We start from the raw sequence: 17928 nt of genomic DNA on the forward strand, positions 1-17928 counted from the left end.
GAGAGAAGGGAAAGGCCACCTACAGAAAGAATCCATCACACTAATGGCAGACCTTTCAGCAGAAGATGTACAAGCAAGAAGAGATTGGGGCCTATATTCAGCATCCTAAAAGAAAAAAAATTCCAACCAAGAATTTCATATCCAGCCAAACTAAGCTTCATAAGCAAAGGAGAAATAAAATCCTTTTCAGACAATCAAATGCTAAGGGAATTCATTACTACCACACTTGCCTTACAAGAGGTCCTTAAGGAAGTACTAACATGGAAATAAAAAACTGTTACCAACTACCACAAAAACACACGTAAGTACATAGACCATTGACACTATAAAGCAACTACACAAACAAGTCCACATAACAACCAACTAACACCACCATGACAGGATCAAATCTTCATATATGAATATTAACCTTAAATGTAAATGGGCTAAATGCCACATTCAAAAGGCACAGAATGGCAAATTGGATCAAGAAGCAAGACCGAACTGTATGTTGTATTCAAGAGATCCATCTCACATGCAGTGACACCCACAGGCTCAAAATAGATTGATAAAAATCTATCAAGCCATAAGGAGATTGGTAAAAATCTATCAAGCCATAAAGAGATTGATAAAAATCTATCAAGCAAACAGAAATCAAAAAGAGAAGAGCTTGCTATTCTTATTTAAAGCCAAACAAACTTTAACCTAACAATAATCAAAAAGGACAAAGAAGGGGATTACATAATGATAAAAGATTCAATTCAGCAAGAATACTTAACTGTCCTAAATGTATATATACCCAACACTGGAACACCCAGGTTCATAAAATAAGTTCTTGACCTACAAAAAGACTTAGATAACTACACAATAATAGTGAGAGACTTCTGCAGCTTACTGACAGTATTAGACAGATTATCGAGGAAGAAAACCAACAAAGGTATTTGGGACCTAAACTTGACACATGACCAAATGGACCTAACAGACATCTACAGAACACTCCACTCAACAACAACAGAATATACATTCTGCTCATCTGCAAATGGCACATACTATAAAATCAACCACATGCTCACCCATAAAGCAATCCTCAACAAATTAAGAAAAACTGAAATCATACCAACGACATTCTTGGATCACAGCACAGTAAAAATAGAAATCAATACCAAGAGAATCTCTAAAAATCACATGATTACATGGAAATTGAATAGCCTGCTCCTGAATGACTTTTGGGTAAACAATGAAATTAAGGCAAAAATCAAGAAATTTTTCATAACTAGTGAGAACAAAGACATGGCATACCAGAATCTTTGGGACCCAGTTAAAGCAGTTTAAAAGGGAAGTTATAGCACTAACACCCACATCAAAAAGTTAGAAAGATCTCAAATTAACAACTTAACATCACACGTAGAGAAACTAGAGAAACAAGAGCACACCAACTCCAAAGCTAACGGAAGATAAGAAATAACCAAAATCAGACCTGAACTGAATGAAATTGAGACACAAAAAGCCATGCAAAAGATAAATAAATCCAAAAGTTGTCTATCTGAAGTATAAATAAGATTGATAGACCACTAACTAGATTAATAAAGAAAAAAGAAGATTCAAATAAACACAATCAGAAATGACAAAAAAGGACATTACCATCAACTCCAAAGAAACACAGAAAACCCTCAGAGATGATTACAAACATCTGTATGCACACAAACTAGAACACTTAGAAGAAATGGATACATTCCTGAAAACATAAAACCTCCCAAGATTGAACCAGGAAGAAATTTAAACCCTGAACAGACCAATAATAAATTCTAGAATTTAATCAGTAATAAAAAGCCTATCAACCAGAAAAAGTCCTGGATCAGACAAATTCACAGTCAAATTCTACCAGATGTATAAAGAAGAGTTGGTGCCAATCCTACTAAAACTATTTCAAAAACTTGAGGAGGAGGGATGCCTCTTTAACTCATTCCATGAGACCAGCATCATTTTGATACCAAATCCTGTCAGAGACACAATGAGAAAATAAAACTTGAGGCCAATATCCTTTATAAACATAGATGCAAAACTCCTCAATAAAATAGTAGCAAACCAAATCCACCAGCACTCTCAAAGTAATTTACCATGATGAAGTAGGCTTTATTCCTGGGATGCAAGGTTGGTTCAACATACACAAATAAATAAATGTGATTTATCACATAAACAGAATGAAAAACAAAACTACATGATCGTCTCAATAGTTGCAGAAAAGGCTTTGGATAAAATTCAACATCCTTTCATGTTAAAAACTCTGAACTAACTAGGCATTGAAGGAACATACCTCAGAATAATGAATCATCTATGTCAAACTCACAGCCAACATCATACTGAACAGGCAAAAGCTGGAAGCATTACCCTTGAGAACTGGAACAAGACAAGGGTACCCACCCTCACTATTCTTATTCAACAAAGTACGAGAAGTCCTAGCCAGATCAATTAGGCAGGAGAAAGAAATAAAAAGCATGCAAATAGGAAGAGAGGAAGCCAAATTATCTCTCTTTGTGGACAATATAATTCTATACCTAGAAAACCCCATAGTCTCTGCCCAAAGGCTCCTAGATCTGATAAACAACTTCTGCAAAGTTTCAGAATACAAAACCAATGTACATTTCTTTTTTTTTTTCTTTTTTTTCTTTTTTTTTTGAGACGGAGTCTTGCTCTGTCGCCCAGGCTGGAGTGCAGTGGCCAGATCTCAGCTCACTGCAAGCTCCGCCTCCCGGGTTTACGCCATTCTCCTACCTCAGCCTCCCGAGTAGCTGGGACTACAGGCGCCCGCCAACTCGCCTGGCTAGTTTTTTTTTGCATTTTTTAGTAGAGACGGGGTTTCACTGTGTTAGCCAGGATGGTCTCGATCTCCTGACCATGTGATCCGCCCGTCTCGGCCTCCCAAAGTACTGGGATTACAGGCTTGAGCCACCGCGCCCGGCCACCAATGTACATTTCTACATACCAGAATTTTCCAAGCTGAGAGCCAAATCAGGAATGCAATTTCATTCACAATAGCCACAAAAAGAATACAATATCTAGGAATATAACTAACTAGGGAGATCTCTACAATGAGAATTACAAAACATAGCTTAAAGAAATCAGGAATGACACAAACAAATGGAAAAATTCCATGCTAATAGATGGGAAGAATCAATATTACTAAAATGGCCATACTGCCCAAAACACTTTGCAGATTCAATGCTATTCCTATCAAAATACAAATGACATTTTTTTACAGATTAGAAGAAACCATTTAACATTCGTATGGAACCCAAACACCCTGAATATCCAAAGGTCTCACAAGCCAAAAAACAAACAAACAAACAAAAAAAAAACGGAGGCATCAGAATCACACTACCTGACTTCCAACTATGCTACAAGGCGACAGTAACTGATACTGCATGATACTGATAGAAAAACAGGCACATAGATTGTATTAGTCAGGGCTCTCTAGAGGGACAGAACTAATAGGATATATGTATATATGAAAGGGAAATTTATTAGGGAGAAAGGCTCACATGATCAGCAAGGTGAAGTTTCATGGTAGGCCATCTGCAAGCTGAGGAAGGAAGAAGCCAAGAGTGACTCAGTCTGAGTCCCAAAACCTCAAAAACAGGGAAGCTGACAGTGTAGCCTTCAGTCTGTGGCTGAAGGCCCGAGAGCCCCTGGCAAACCACTGGTGTAAGTCCCAGAGTCCAAATGCTAAAGAACCTGGAGTCTGATGTCCAAGGGCAGGAGGATGGAAGGAAGCATCCACCAGAGCAGAAAGATGAAAGCCAGAAGATTCAGCAAGCCAGCTTACCCCATTTTCTTCCACCTTCTTTGTTTTAGCCATTGCGGCAGCTGATTAGATGGTGCCCCCGCACATTGAGGGTGGGTCTTCCTCTCCCAGTCCACTGACTCAACTGTCAATCTCCTCTGGCAGCACCTTCACAGACACACCCAGAAACAATACTTTACCAGCTATCTGGGCATCCTTCAATCCAGTCAAGTTGACACCTAATATTAACCACCACATAGACCAATGGAATAGGTTAGAGAATCTAGAAATAAAGCTGCACACCTACAAGCATCTGATTTTTGACACAGTTAACAAAAATAAACAATGGAGAAAAGACTCCCTGGGTAATAAATAGCATTGGAATAACTGGATAGTCCTATGAGGAACATCAAAGCTAGACTCTTTCCTTTCACCATATACAAAAATCAACTCGAGGTGGATTAAAGACTTACATGTAAAATCTAAAACTATAAATTTTTGGTTTTTAAAACTAATCTATAAAAACCCTTGAAGAAAACCTAGGAAATAGTATTCTGGATATCAGCCCTGGCAAATACTTCAGTAAGAAGACTCCCAAAGCAATTGCAATAAAAATCAAAATTGATAGGTGGGACCTAATTAAACTAAATAACTTCTGCACAGCAAAAGAAATTATCAACAGACTAAACAGACAGCCTACAGAATGGGAGAACATATATGCAAACTATGCATCCAAGAAAAGTCTAATATCCAGTGTCTATAAGTCTATAAGGACCTTAAACGAACCAGCAAAAGCAAAACACAAAAACCCTAAAAAACCATTAAAATGGGCAAAAGACATCAACAGACACTTCTCAAAAGAAGACACACATGGCCATTAAGCATACAAATAATTACTCAATATTACTAATCATTAGAGAAATGCAAAGTAAAGCCACAATGAGATGCTATCTTACACCAGTCTAAATGACTATTGTTACAAAAAAAACAGAAAAACAAAAAATAGATGCTCGCAAGACTGCGGAGAAAAGGGAACACTTAGATGCTATTGGTGGGAATGTAAATTAGTTCAGCCACTGTGGCAAGCAGTTTGAAAATTTCTCAAAGAACTTAAAACAGAACTACCATTTAGCCAAGCTATCCCATTACTTGGTAAATACCAAAGGAATAGAAATCATTCTACTGTAAAGACACATGCACATGTACTCATATTCACCACAGCACTATTCAAAACAGCAAAGACATGGCATCAACCTAGATGTCCATCAACAGTGTACTGGATGAAGAAAATGTAGTATATATACACCATGAAATGCTATGCAGCCATAAAAAAGAATTAAGGATTAAATTATGTCTTTGCAGCAACATTGATGAAGCTGGAAACCATGATCCTAAGAGAATTAATGCAGGAACAGAAAACCAAATACCTCATATTCTCATGTGTAAATGGGAACTAAACATTGAGTACACATGGACGCAAAGAAAAGAACAGTAGACAACAGGGCCTATGTGAGGGTGGAGGGTGGAAGCAAGGTGAGGATTGAAAAACTACCTATTGGGTACTATGCTCATCATCTGAGTGATGAAATAGTTGGTACACCAAACCCCCACAACATGCAATTTACCCATGTAAGCAACTTGCACATGCACTCCCTGAACCCAAAATAAAAATTGGAAAGAAAAAATAATAATTAAAACAATTATCTGGGGAAAAATAATTTAAATTAGTAGCACCCTTTTGCCTTCAGGGGATATGTTCTAAAACCCCCAGTGGATGCCTAAAACTATGGATAGCAAATTCTATTGCTGTCAGTTGGAACACGTTTCTTTTCATGTCTTCTACCCACAAATTTAATGACTTTTCCGCTTTAACTAAATTTTAGTCACACACTGTGACCATCACTTTTGCAGTTTGAGGTACAACAGCAAAACTAACATTAATTTCTTTTTCCTTCTTCACAATTTCATGGATAGAATATTTGTTCTTACTATAGATCTTAGCAACCTCAGTGTATGATTTTCTTTTCCTTCCTCATTAGATAAAAAACTTTTGCCTTTTCACTTAAAGGAAGCATTTTGTGTCTTATCTGTGACATAATTGAATTGCCAGCATCACTGCTCTTGCACTTTGAGACCATTACATGAAATAAGAGTTACTTGAACCCAAGCATTTCCCTACTGTAATAGTGAGTCTGATAACTGAGACGACTACGAGCAACATGGATACACTATTGTATCCACAGGATGCATCCACACTAAACAAAGGGAGAATTCACATCCTGGGCAGGGTGAAGTGGGAAGGTGAGGAATTTCATCACAGTGCTCAAAACATCATAAAACTTAAAACATGAATTGTTTATTTCTGGAGTTTTCCATTTAATATTTTTGGAACCATGAATTGATCACAAGTAACTAAAACCGTGGAAAAGAGAGAACGAGTCCACATGTTGTTTAGTATCACTTTTCCAGTAATTTTCTTTTTCTCGTGTGGTCTTATCCTGTGGGCTTCTAGAAAATTGTTTCCTACCTGTCTCTCAATCCCCTTCCTCTTCTCAACTTTCATTTTAGCAGAGGCTACATTATAGTGACCCTGTTGGTTTAGGATTTAAAGAGGCATTTATTTGATTTGTTAAAAACCTCCACATGCACCCATGAAATAGCCAAATGACCTCAGGGTATAAATGGAGTTGCAAACTTGTGGTCCAAGTCAAGAAATTCAGTATAAAAACCTTAGGCAACAACATATATGCTAGAATTGCCTTTGCTACCTCCCCTGCCAAGGTAAATGATGTATTCAGATTGCTTCTCAGATAAGGTAGTTGAAAATGATAGCAGTCTTAAAAAATGAGCAGTTTTCATAAATTTGTTGGTATTTTGCTCTATAGACAAAGAGTAGAGCTTATAGCTATCACGGCCATATCTCAATAAAAATGTGTTGCAAGCAGGTTTGTCTTGGGCATCCTTCCTTATTCCTTTCAGTATTCCACTTCTTTTCACCCCATTTCCCACATGTTAGATATTCCCAGTCTGCTCATCCAGTTCAGGCTCCCTTCCCTGGGAGGCTGTCTTCAGGTCAAAACTTTGCCAGTGATAAAACTCCATTCAAAACTTATCTGCCAAGTAGCCATTTTTACTTGAAGCCCTTCCCTTGGCTCAATGACAGTGCAAAAATTGGACAGTGGCATTTTAATCAAAGGAGTGGTTTTCTTCCTAAACCATAGGGAATGTCTGCTTTCAACTCTTTTTGACCTGAAAAAAAAAAAAAAAAAAGGCATTTTGTATGGCTTTTCATACGTCATGGTGTCCTAGCTTGAGCACTGGAGCAAAGTCAGAAAATCTGAGCCCTTGACTTATCTCTGTGGTTCACTGCTAGATAATGTCCAGAAAATTGTTTCATGCCTTTGAGCTTCAGCTTCCTCATCTGTAAAAAGGAGAGTAACTACCTTGACTTTTTGCTGAGATTTTAAAGAGAACAAATGTGAAAGCACACACAATCACCATTTGCAAAGGGTAAAGTGGTAGATGGATGAAAGGAATAATGATCTGTAGTTATTTTTCCTTACATGCTAGCCTATTTAAAATGTATAATCCTCCATGATAAGTGTGGCTGATAGTGGGGGAATGTAGGTGATCTAGAGACACCTGTCAACCTACAATGTCAGCTTTATGTCATTGTGCCCTTTTGTTCTTTGGGGTTTATATGACTATAATATTTTAAAAACCAAAACCTTATAGGACCATTTTATAATTTGTGTCATATGAAATTTTAATTTTGCTATTTATAGTGAAAGGGGAAAAAGGAAGTGGAGTAAATAGGACATAGATCTCTAACCACTAAGATAAACCTGTGAGTAAATGCATTTTAAGCTCTTCAAGCAAATACACACACACACACACACACATATGTAATCACTGATTTAAAAATATATAGAATCACATATATATATATACATATAAAACCACTTGGCATTAAGGTTGTATAAAAATGTTGATTTTTGTTCAAGAATTTTAGAGTAGATGGAAATTTAATGTACTCAATGTAATCTCTATTTGGGAGGAGATTCTAGGGGGAATTAAAATTTACATAGGAGTTTATTCGCCTGATTTAGTCCATCCAGAGGCTTCAGATGGTCTGGGAGCCAACTAAAGTTGTGTGGAGCAGTGCAAAAGTCAGTACATGTGTTTCTTTTCCCCTGGGGAGGGACTCAATCATTTTCATCATATTCTTAAAGCAATTCTTATCTTACCAAAGGTTAAGAAATAATGATCTCAGTTTAACAAAACACATAAAAATATGTTTTTGTGTACATGTTGAATTATTCAAATCTTCAGTGCTTAGTACTTTATTAGTCTTGAAGTCCTAGGAAGTGAATAATTTGGCTGGGCATGGTGGCTCACGCCTGTAATCCCAGCACTTTGGGAGGCCAAGGCAGGCGGATCTGGAGGTCAGGAGATCGAGACCATCTTGGCTAACACGGTGAAACCCCCTCTCTACTAAAAAATACAAAAAACTAGCCCGGCGTAGTGGCAGGTGCCTGTAGCGCCAGCTACTCGGGAGGCTGAGGCAGGAGAATGGCGTGAACCCAGGAGGCGGAGCTTGCAGTGAGCCAAGATCGCACCACTGCACTCCAGCATGGGCGACAGAGTGAGACTCCGTCTCAAAAAAAAAAAAAAAAAAAAAAAAGAAAGTGAATGATTTAAACACTTGAACAAAAACAAAATTTAAAAAGAAATGATTTTCTGAACAAACTTGTTATAAAATATATGTCTTTTCGCTATTGCTTCTCCACTTCAACACTCATGCTCATGTTTTGTTGCTCTCTATTCCCCCTATCTCATTTTTTCTGGCTGCTGGGTTAAACTTCCTGTTTTTACAGAATGACCAAAAACATTGGTGATGATGGAGGTGGAGATGACAACACTTTCAATTTCAGCTGGAAGGTCTTTACGAGCTGGGACTACCTGATCGGCAATCCTGAGACGGCAGACAACAAATTTAATTCTATCACAATGAACTTTAAGGTAGATGTACCAACTTCAAAAGCCTGCTATTTGTATTTCTAAGAGTAAAATTGGAGGCGTTCCATCTGGTCCAGCTAGTGCAGTATCTTGACAATTTACATGAAAGATTAACTCATGATTTCTGCCTACCAGGATCTTGCCATGATTCTGATTATAACTGGAAAATCTTCCATGACCCACAACAGCACTATTATCCCTTAAAGACTTCTCTTCTCTAAATCTGGTAATAAAATGATGTTACTGGATTGCAACAGGACCCATGAGTAATAGAATAAGATATTTTAAAAACTAGAACAATGTTCGCTAATTATTTACAGGAATAAGCATAATATTTAAGTGACCCTAAAACATTATTTTGTAGTACTTTTTAAAAAAAATCACTGGAGGGCAACTCGCTTGGGTCCCCGTCCAGGCTGTCGAAGCTTTGTTCTTCCGCACTTCGCAATAAATATTGCTGCTGCTCACTCTTTGGGAAAAAAAAAAATCACTGGAATGAAGATTTTTAGAATGAAGACTACCCTAATATCAGATCAATCACAGTTTGTTTGCAAGAATTCTTCCTTCTGTCTCTTACTTACCATCATTTGTTGGCAGTATTCACCGGTTTGTAGAATCTCAGGTTTAGTTTACATTGTCATTCCTCACATTCTGATGATTGTAAAAATAGCTTTTGAGGTTTTGATACGTTTAAAATGTAGCTAAGATATTCTATTTTGGGTTTTTGTTTGTTTGTTTGTTTGCATGGATACAGGAAGCTATCACAGAAGAAAAAGCAGCCCAAGTAGAGGAAAACGTCCACTTGATCAGATTCCTGAGGTTTCTGGCTAACTTCTTCGTGTTTCTAACACTTGGAGGGAGTGGATACCTCATCTTTTGGGCTGTGAAGCGATCCCAGGAATTTGCACAGCAAGATCCTGACACCCTTGGGTGGTGGGAAAAAAATGAAGTTCGTCTCTGCATGCTTTTTATGTGCTTAGAACCTGACATTTGTTTCTTTTGGGGGTTATGCTTCTTTGAGGGAACATTTGAAAAGTCCATACTTTACCTTTCACCTATTCTGCCCTTACAGTTAACCAACTCTCTTGCTCATTTCCATTCTATTCTAGTCTTATTTCTAAATCTGGACTGTCTGTTTTTCATTTTGTGACATGATGGAAAGTTAGAGTCAGAAAAGATATTAAAAAACACATAGGCCAATCATTATATTTTACAGATGGGAATGATGATTCTCAAGAGATTGCATTATATGTTTATGGTCACAGAGTTAGGAGAAGAGTCAGGGTGAGAACCTAGGAGTCTTGACTTCGAATCCAAGGCTCTTGTTGCTTTCTCTGCAAATCCTTCATCTGTCATTAAAAGATCAAATTGTTGCCTGAATTTTTTGAAGCAGCCATGATAAAGCCACTGATTCCTATGTTGAATCTTACTGGAAACACTCAGATTGCTTCTCCACCTTTGGGCATGTCTGGGCTTCCCTCTGTTTTCATTAGAAGCCTAACTGCAACATCTCCATCTCCATTTCCTCCTGCCCTGTACCTTACTTCCTCTCTCTCTAAATGCTATTCAAATGAAGAAGGCCAGCTCTTTTCCAGGAATTAAACATTATGACCACAATTTGCCTTTAGAGTATCTGCCCATTTAGTGGATCAGAGAAAGGAGGTTAGACATAGATCATTTAGAATCAGAAAATCATTGGTCATGAGTTGTTGCTAGAGTCTGTTCCCGTTCATAAAATGTTTGTGTGTATGATGTGACGTCATTTTGAGCTTGGGCATTTTCAAAGTATGTGCAGATTTAGGCTGTGGGAAGTGTAGACTTCCCACACTAAAACTTTTGCAGAACAGTATAGATCAAAAGAATTAAAATATGTCTTCATAAGCACAGAATTTTCTAAAAAATCTTGGACAGCAAATGATATAATCTACTTACAGAAAAAGATTCCAAATAACATCCTAAGTATTTCAGAAGAAGTACCAATAGAGATGGGACTAGATGTTTTAAAGACTTTCATATACAGTCATGTCATAAAAACTTGTAAAATGTAAGTCATTTAGTAGAGGGATTTTATTTATTTAAAATGAAAAATGGAGGAACACCTCAAAGCATTTACTAAGTTTGCTTTCAAAATGGTCTCATAATTGTAACAGTACATGGAGGCAACATTATCATGCAGCTTTGGTCCATTATTTATATTGGTTATGTTTTTGTGCAAATAAACCATACTAAAGGATGGGTAGTTGATTATCAATAAAATAACTATTCTTTGTAAGAATCTCTTTAACATCTATTTTAGGGACCCTCTGAGTCCTAGGGGCCAATGAAGGTAATAATGGAGATTCGTGATTAACTTTACAAATTTGATGAAGCCAAATTTAAATTGACCTTGTATAAGCTTGCACAGGATCTGCCAAATTTTGTTTACATTAGTCTAAAATTATAGCATGCTGATTTTGTATTATGGCATGCTGAGATTTGGATCCTGTTGGTCATACTTATATAATGTTTTAATAAAAATGACAAAAATCTCATAGCAATTGTTTTCTAAATATAGCCTGGTAGTTATTATAATTCTTCACACCACGAAGTCCACAGGAGAAGACAGGAAATGTTTAGTGGTGACAGTTTGATTCAGGTATTTGGGAAAGGAGATGGTCACCAGAGTTACTTAAAATTGGTATTTCCCCATTAGAAAATTAATACGTGTTTTAGATTCTTTTTATTGACTTCCTTTAGCCAAATAATGTCATCATAAGGTTGCCAAATATCCAGGAAATAAGAAGCACATGTTTCCTACTTTTCATGTTTCTATTCCGTCTTCTCCCTCTCTCCCTCCTCTTCCCACCCCTGCATTATTCTCTTGTCTCTGAAATTATAGTCCATTCTTTCACTTTTGAAAGTTTTCTACGTTGGCTTCCATAACATTATGTCATGTGTTCTCCATTTGTTTCTCTGAGTGTCTTCTATTTCCTTTAATAAAACTCATTTTTTTTTTGGCCTTAAAAGTTTACGTTTGTCAAAATTCAATATTTAGGCATAGGTCCATCTCAGGGAATTCATTCATTCTAACTGATTAAACTAGCCCATATGCTGATGATTGTCAGATTAGAATTTTCAGTTTGAACCTCCTCCTCAAGCTGATCATTTTCCATTTCTTTTGGAAATCTTGTTGTGAAGTGCGTCACCATATCAGAATCAGTTACCACATAAAACAATATGTGTTCTCTGTGTAGAGACTGATGTAAATTGCCACCTTCACTATACCAGGAAACAGCCTGTTACTACTGGCACATACACGCACTCAGTCACATGCCTATCTTGAGAATGTGAGTTGAATATTGTCCTTGTCATTTTGAGATCAAATTCTAAACATGCTTAAAATAATCATTTTTGATCTTAAAAAAGATCAAAGAAGCCTAGCTCAGAATCTTCCAAAATTCTGGCAAAAAGCAATAATAACTTTAAACACCATTAACTTAGTTTCTCCCTTGTGCCTCCTTGTAGATGAACATGGTTATGTCCCTCCTAGGGATGTTCTGTCCAACATTGTTTGACTTATTTGCTGAATTAGAAGACTACCATCCTCTCATCGCTTTGAAATGGCTACTGGGACGCATTTTTGCTCTTCTTTTAGGCAATTTGTATGTATTTATTCTTGCATTAATGGATGAGATTAACAACAAGGTAAGCCTCGTTTCTGGATTGTCCTTGCCATAAGATTGTTGTTCAATTCCTAGTCTCACGTTTGCCAAAATGCCTTTGAAATCTCTATGGTCTTCATTTTCGTTTCTATCTTTTTGCTTTCTAGATTGAAGAGGAGAAGCTAGTAAAGGCCAATATTACCCTTTGGGAAGCCAATATGATCAAGGCCTACAATGCATCATTCTCTGAAAATAGCACTGGACCACCCTTTTTTGTTCACCCTGCAGATGTACCTCGAGGACCTTGCTGGGAAACAATGGTGGGACAGGTAATGCCCCCAACAGAAGTGTATGGCAATTAGTAGATTAAAAAAAGAGAGTCAATATCTCTTCCATAAGACTGTCTTTTTAAAAATTGCTTATTAGTAAAAATAGTTAAGATTTGTTGAATGTTGGCTGTGTGCTGGCTCTGAATTTCATGTATATTATCTCATGCTGTTTGCAAATCTATCGTTTGAGGTAAATACTATTTGTATGCCCCCTTTACAGTTGCATATAAAGGAAGGACAGTTGAAAATGGTGCAAAGAGATGTTTACTATCTGTGTTATACTAAAGCACTCGATTTAGATACAGGCCAAAGCAAATATTTAAATGAAACTCTATTTAGTGTTACTTGTTTGCTGTAAAACAAAACAAAACAAACAAACAAAAATAGAGTCTTGGGGGTGGCCAAGACAGCCAAATAGAAGCAGCTGAAGTGCTTGGCTCTCATGGAGAGGAATAGAAGGGGTGAGTAAATACAGCACCTTCAACTGAAACATCCAGGTACATGCATTGGATCTAATCAAGGAAACAACTTGACTCACGGAGAGCAGAGAAAAGCAAGGCAGGGTGACACCCCACCTGGTAGTGACATGAAGCCAAGGGATCGTCCTCTGCCCAGGGAAGTTGTGAGTGAATGCACGACCTTGGGAACCCATGCTTCTCCCGTGGATCTTTGGAACCTTGTGTCAGGAGATCCCCTCAGGAACCCACTCCACCTGGGCCTTCAGTCTGACACACAGAGCTATGTGGAGTCTCAGCAGAGCAGCCACTTAAGCACATGCAGAGACCCGGGAGCTTTCGATACCTGGGCTTTTCCTTTTCAGGCTTCCTGTCAAAAGTAGCTACACCTCCGGCAAAACAAGAGGTTAGAACCCCCCCAACCACACCCCTTAGAAAAGGGGCTGAATCCAGTGACAGTCTGCAGGCTCCACTTCACAGCACCTCACAGAATGAAACCCACTGGCTTACAACTCCAGCCAGTCACTGGTAGAAGTGTTACACCTCCCTGAGACAGAGCTCCTGGGGGAAAGGGTGGGCCATCATCTTTGCTGTTTGGTTGACTTAGCCATTCCATCCTTCAGGCTTCAGAGACTCCAAGCCAATCAGGGGCTGAAGCAGACCGTGAGCACAGCATAGCTGCTCTATGAAAACGTGGCCAGACTACTTTTTCAAGTGGGTCTCTGATTCCATTCCTCCTCACTGGGTAGGACCTCCTAACGGGGGTCTCCAACCACCTCCTACAGGTGTATTTGGGCCAGCAATGGGTCTGTACATTTCTGGGATGGAGCTCCCAGAGGGAGGGGCAGGCTGCCATCTTTGCTGTTTCATAGCCTTCATTGTTGCTACCTCCAGATAATAAAACATCTGAAGTGACTAGGGACTGATGTGGGGTCCCAATATACTGCAGCAACCGTGTGAAAAAGTGACCAGACTTTTACATGGGTGCCCATTCCCATATCTCCTCACCGGACAGGTCCTCCAGGCCTGCAGCTACACTCTGCCAGAGTTATCGATCAAGTAGCAGTTTTCTAACTCCCTGGACAGGATTCCCAGGGGCAACTGAAAGCCTCTCTGCCATTACCTCTGCAAGGCAGAGGCAGTAGAGCTGTTAGAACCCTTGGACTAACAAAGGAACAAAGACCCTAAGTGCCTCATCCATACCTCCAACAAGCTGCAGTTGACTCCAGGAGAGAAGGCCAGTTTGTCTCTCACAGGTCCTACCTACCCCCACCTTCTGCTTGTCACCAGACAGGGAACCCCGAGCTTGCACCTATAACATAGACTATCCATTCTGGGATAACTGCAAAGAGTAATTGCTGACCTGCATCTCAATGGGGTGTAGCCCCAGGAGACAAGCAAAAGACCCTTGGCCATAACCATGCTAAGGTATCTTCTACTGCCGCCAAGTTGAAGAAGAAACATAACACTGAGATTGCCCCAGAGCTGAAGGGGCAGTCCAGGAGTGCTGAGTCATAATCTATAGCCAGCTCTCAACAGGGAAAGAAATCTACACTTTCAGAGCATTGAGAAGGAACATGCCTACAAAAATGAGGAAACAGGGGAGCCACACAACCAAGCAAGAGTCTACCAACTGACCAATATGCCTAAGTGCCACCTACCGGATCACCTTCCCCAAAGCTTCAATGCCAAAAATACCTCACTAACATACCCCGCTCTGAAACCAAAGACAAGTTGTCAGCTTCAAATAAAGACCCTGCGCAAAGTCTTGGCCCCATGAAAACTTCCAGGAAAGATGTCTATTGACTGTATTCAATCTACATTGCAGTCAAAGGAACACCTACACACAGAGATGAGAAAGAACCAATGCAAGAACTCTGGTAACTCAAATGACCAGAGTGTTGTATGTCCTCCAAACAACCACACCAGTTCTCCAACAAGAGTTCTTAACGAGTCTGAGCTAGCTGAAATGACAGAAATAGAATTCTGACTATGGAGAGGAATGAAGATCATTGAGATTCAGAAGAATGGCAAAACCCAATCCAAGGAAACTAAGAATCACAATGACACAATACTGGAGCTTAAAGACAAAGTAGCTGGTTTTAAAAAAGAAGCTAATAGGTCTCCTAAGGCTGAATAAAACAATACCAGAATTTCACAATGTAATTACAAGTATTAACAGTAGAATAAACCAAGCTAAGGAAAGAATCTTAGAACTTGAAGACTGGCTCTCTGAAATAAGACAGTCAGATAAAAATAAAGGAAAAAGAATAAAACGGGAAGAACAAAACCTGCAAGAAGTATGGGATTATGTAAAGGCCAAATCTATGAATCATTGGCATCCCAGAAAGGGAGGGGGAGAAAGCAAACAACTTGGAAAACATATTTCAGGATATTATCCATGAAAACTTCCCCAACCTTGCTAGAGAGGCAAATTTGCTACCAGTCCTTGCTAACAGTCAAATTTAGGAAATACAGAGACTTCCTGCCAGATTCCATGCAGGAAGATCATCCCCAAAACACATACTTGTCTGATTTTTTCAGGTCAAAATGAAACAACGTTACAGGCAGCCAGAGAGAAAGGGTAGGCCACCTACAAAGAGAACTCCATTAGGCTAACAACAGATGTCTGAGCTGAAACCCTACAAGTCAAAAGTGATCAGGGGCCTATATTCAACATTCTTAAAGAAAAAAAACCTTCAACGAAGAATTTCATATCCAGCCAAACTAAACTTCCTAAGCAAAGGAGAAATAAGATACTTTTTGGGCAAGCAAATGTTGAGGGAGTTTGTTACTACCAGACCTGCCTTACAAGACATCTTGAAAGGAGCACTCAATAGAGAAGGGAAAGACTACTACCAGCTAATACAAAAGCACACTTAATTACACAGACCAGTGACACTGTAAAGCAACCATACAAACAAGCCAGCATAATAATCAGTGAACAACAGAATGACAAGATTAAATCTACACATATCAATACTAATCTTGAATGTAAATGGGCTAAATGCTCCATTTAAAAGGCACAGAGTGGCAAGCTGGATAAAACAGCAAGACCCAATCGTATGCTCTCTTCAAGAGACCCATCTCATGCTTAATAACACCCATATGCTAAAAATAAAGGGATGGAAGAAAATCTGCCAACCAAGAGAAAACAGAAAACAACAGGGGTTACTTTCCCAATTTCAAGAAAACCCTCAAAAAACAAAAAACAAAACACACACACACACAACAACAGACTTCAAACCAACAAAGTTCAAAAAAGGCAAAGAAGGGCATTACATAATGGTAAAGGGTTCAATGAAACAAGAAGACCTAACTATCCTAAATGTATATGCACTCAATACAAGAGTACCCAGATTCATAAAGCAAGTTCTTAGAGACCTACAAAGAGACATAGGCTACCACCACCCAGTAATAGCCCAGGCCCTGATGAATTCACAGCTAAATTCTACCAGATGTACAAAGAAGAACTGGCAATATTCCTACTGAAGCTATTTCACAAAATTGAGGAGGAGGAGGAACTTCTCCCTAACTCATCCTATGAGGACAGTATCATTCTGCTACCAAAACCTGGCAGAGACACAACAAAAAAAGAAATATTCAGGCCAATATCATGAGGACTATCAATTCAAAAATCTTTTCAACAAAATACTTGCAAACCAAATCCAGCAGCACATCAAATGGCTAATCCACCACAATCAGGTAGGCATCCTTGGGATGGAAGGTTGGTTCAACATACTCAAAACAATAAATGTGATTCATCACATAAGCAGAAATAAAGACAAAAACCACATGCTTATCTCCATAGATGCAGAAAAAGCTTTCAATAAAATTCAACACCCCTTCAAGTTAAAAACTCCCAATAAACTAGGTATTGAAGGAACACATCTCAAAATAATAAGAGCCATCTATGACAATCCACAGCCAAAATCATAATGAATGGACAAAGCTGAAAGCATTCCCCCTTGAAAACCAGCACAAGACAACGATGCCCTCTCTCACCACTCCTATTCAACATAGTATTTGAAGTTCTGGCCAGGGCAATCAGGCAAGAGAAATAAATGAAGGATATTAAAATAGGAAAAGAGGGAGTCAAATTATCTTTGTTTGCAGATGACATGATCCAATATCTAGAAAACCGCATTGCCTCAGCCCAAAAGCTTCTTAAGCAGATAAGCAACTTCATCAGTCTCAGGATACAATATCAATGTGAAAAATTGCTAGCATTCCTATACACCAACAACAGGCAAGCAGAGAGCCAAATCATGCATAAACTCACATTCACAATTGCTACAAAGAGAATAAAATACTTAGGAATACAGCTAACAAGGGAAGTGAAGGACCTCTTCAAGGAGAACTACAAACCACTGCTCAAGGAAATCAAAGAGGACACACACAAATGGGAAAACATTCCATGCTCATGGATAGGAAGAATCAATTTTGTTAAAATGGCCATACTGCCCAAAGTAATTTGTAGATTCAGTGGTATTCCCATTAAACCAAGATTGAAATTCTTCACAGAATTAGAAAAAAACTATCTTAAAATTCATGTGGAACCAAAAAAGAGCTCGTATAGCCAAGACAATCCAAAGAAAAAAGAATAAAACTGGAGGAATCACTCTACCTGACTTCAAACTATACTACAGGGCCACAGTAATCAAAACAACATGGTACTGGTACAAGAACAGACACATAGACCAATGGAACAGAATAGATAACTC

General features: G+C 38.6%; 1 protein-coding gene across 1 annotated transcript in view; it reads left to right on the plus strand.

The window, feature by feature from the left end:
* Window positions 1-17928, plus strand: part of TMC1 (transmembrane channel like 1) — a 183527-nt gene that overhangs the window by 123877 nt on the left and 41722 nt on the right. The window contains exons 11-14 of the mRNA XM_025358883.1: window positions 8638-8782; window positions 9534-9728; window positions 12284-12463; window positions 12588-12749. Of these exons, the coding sequence (XP_025214668.1) occupies window positions 8638-8782; window positions 9534-9728; window positions 12284-12463; window positions 12588-12749 (682 nt within the window). The remainder of the gene's footprint in view (window positions 1-8637; window positions 8783-9533; window positions 9729-12283; window positions 12464-12587; window positions 12750-17928) is intronic.

This window comes from Theropithecus gelada, chromosome 15, assembly GCF_003255815.1.
Source record: "Theropithecus gelada isolate Dixy chromosome 15, Tgel_1.0, whole genome shotgun sequence".
Taxonomy (NCBI): domain Eukaryota; kingdom Metazoa; phylum Chordata; class Mammalia; order Primates; family Cercopithecidae; genus Theropithecus; species Theropithecus gelada.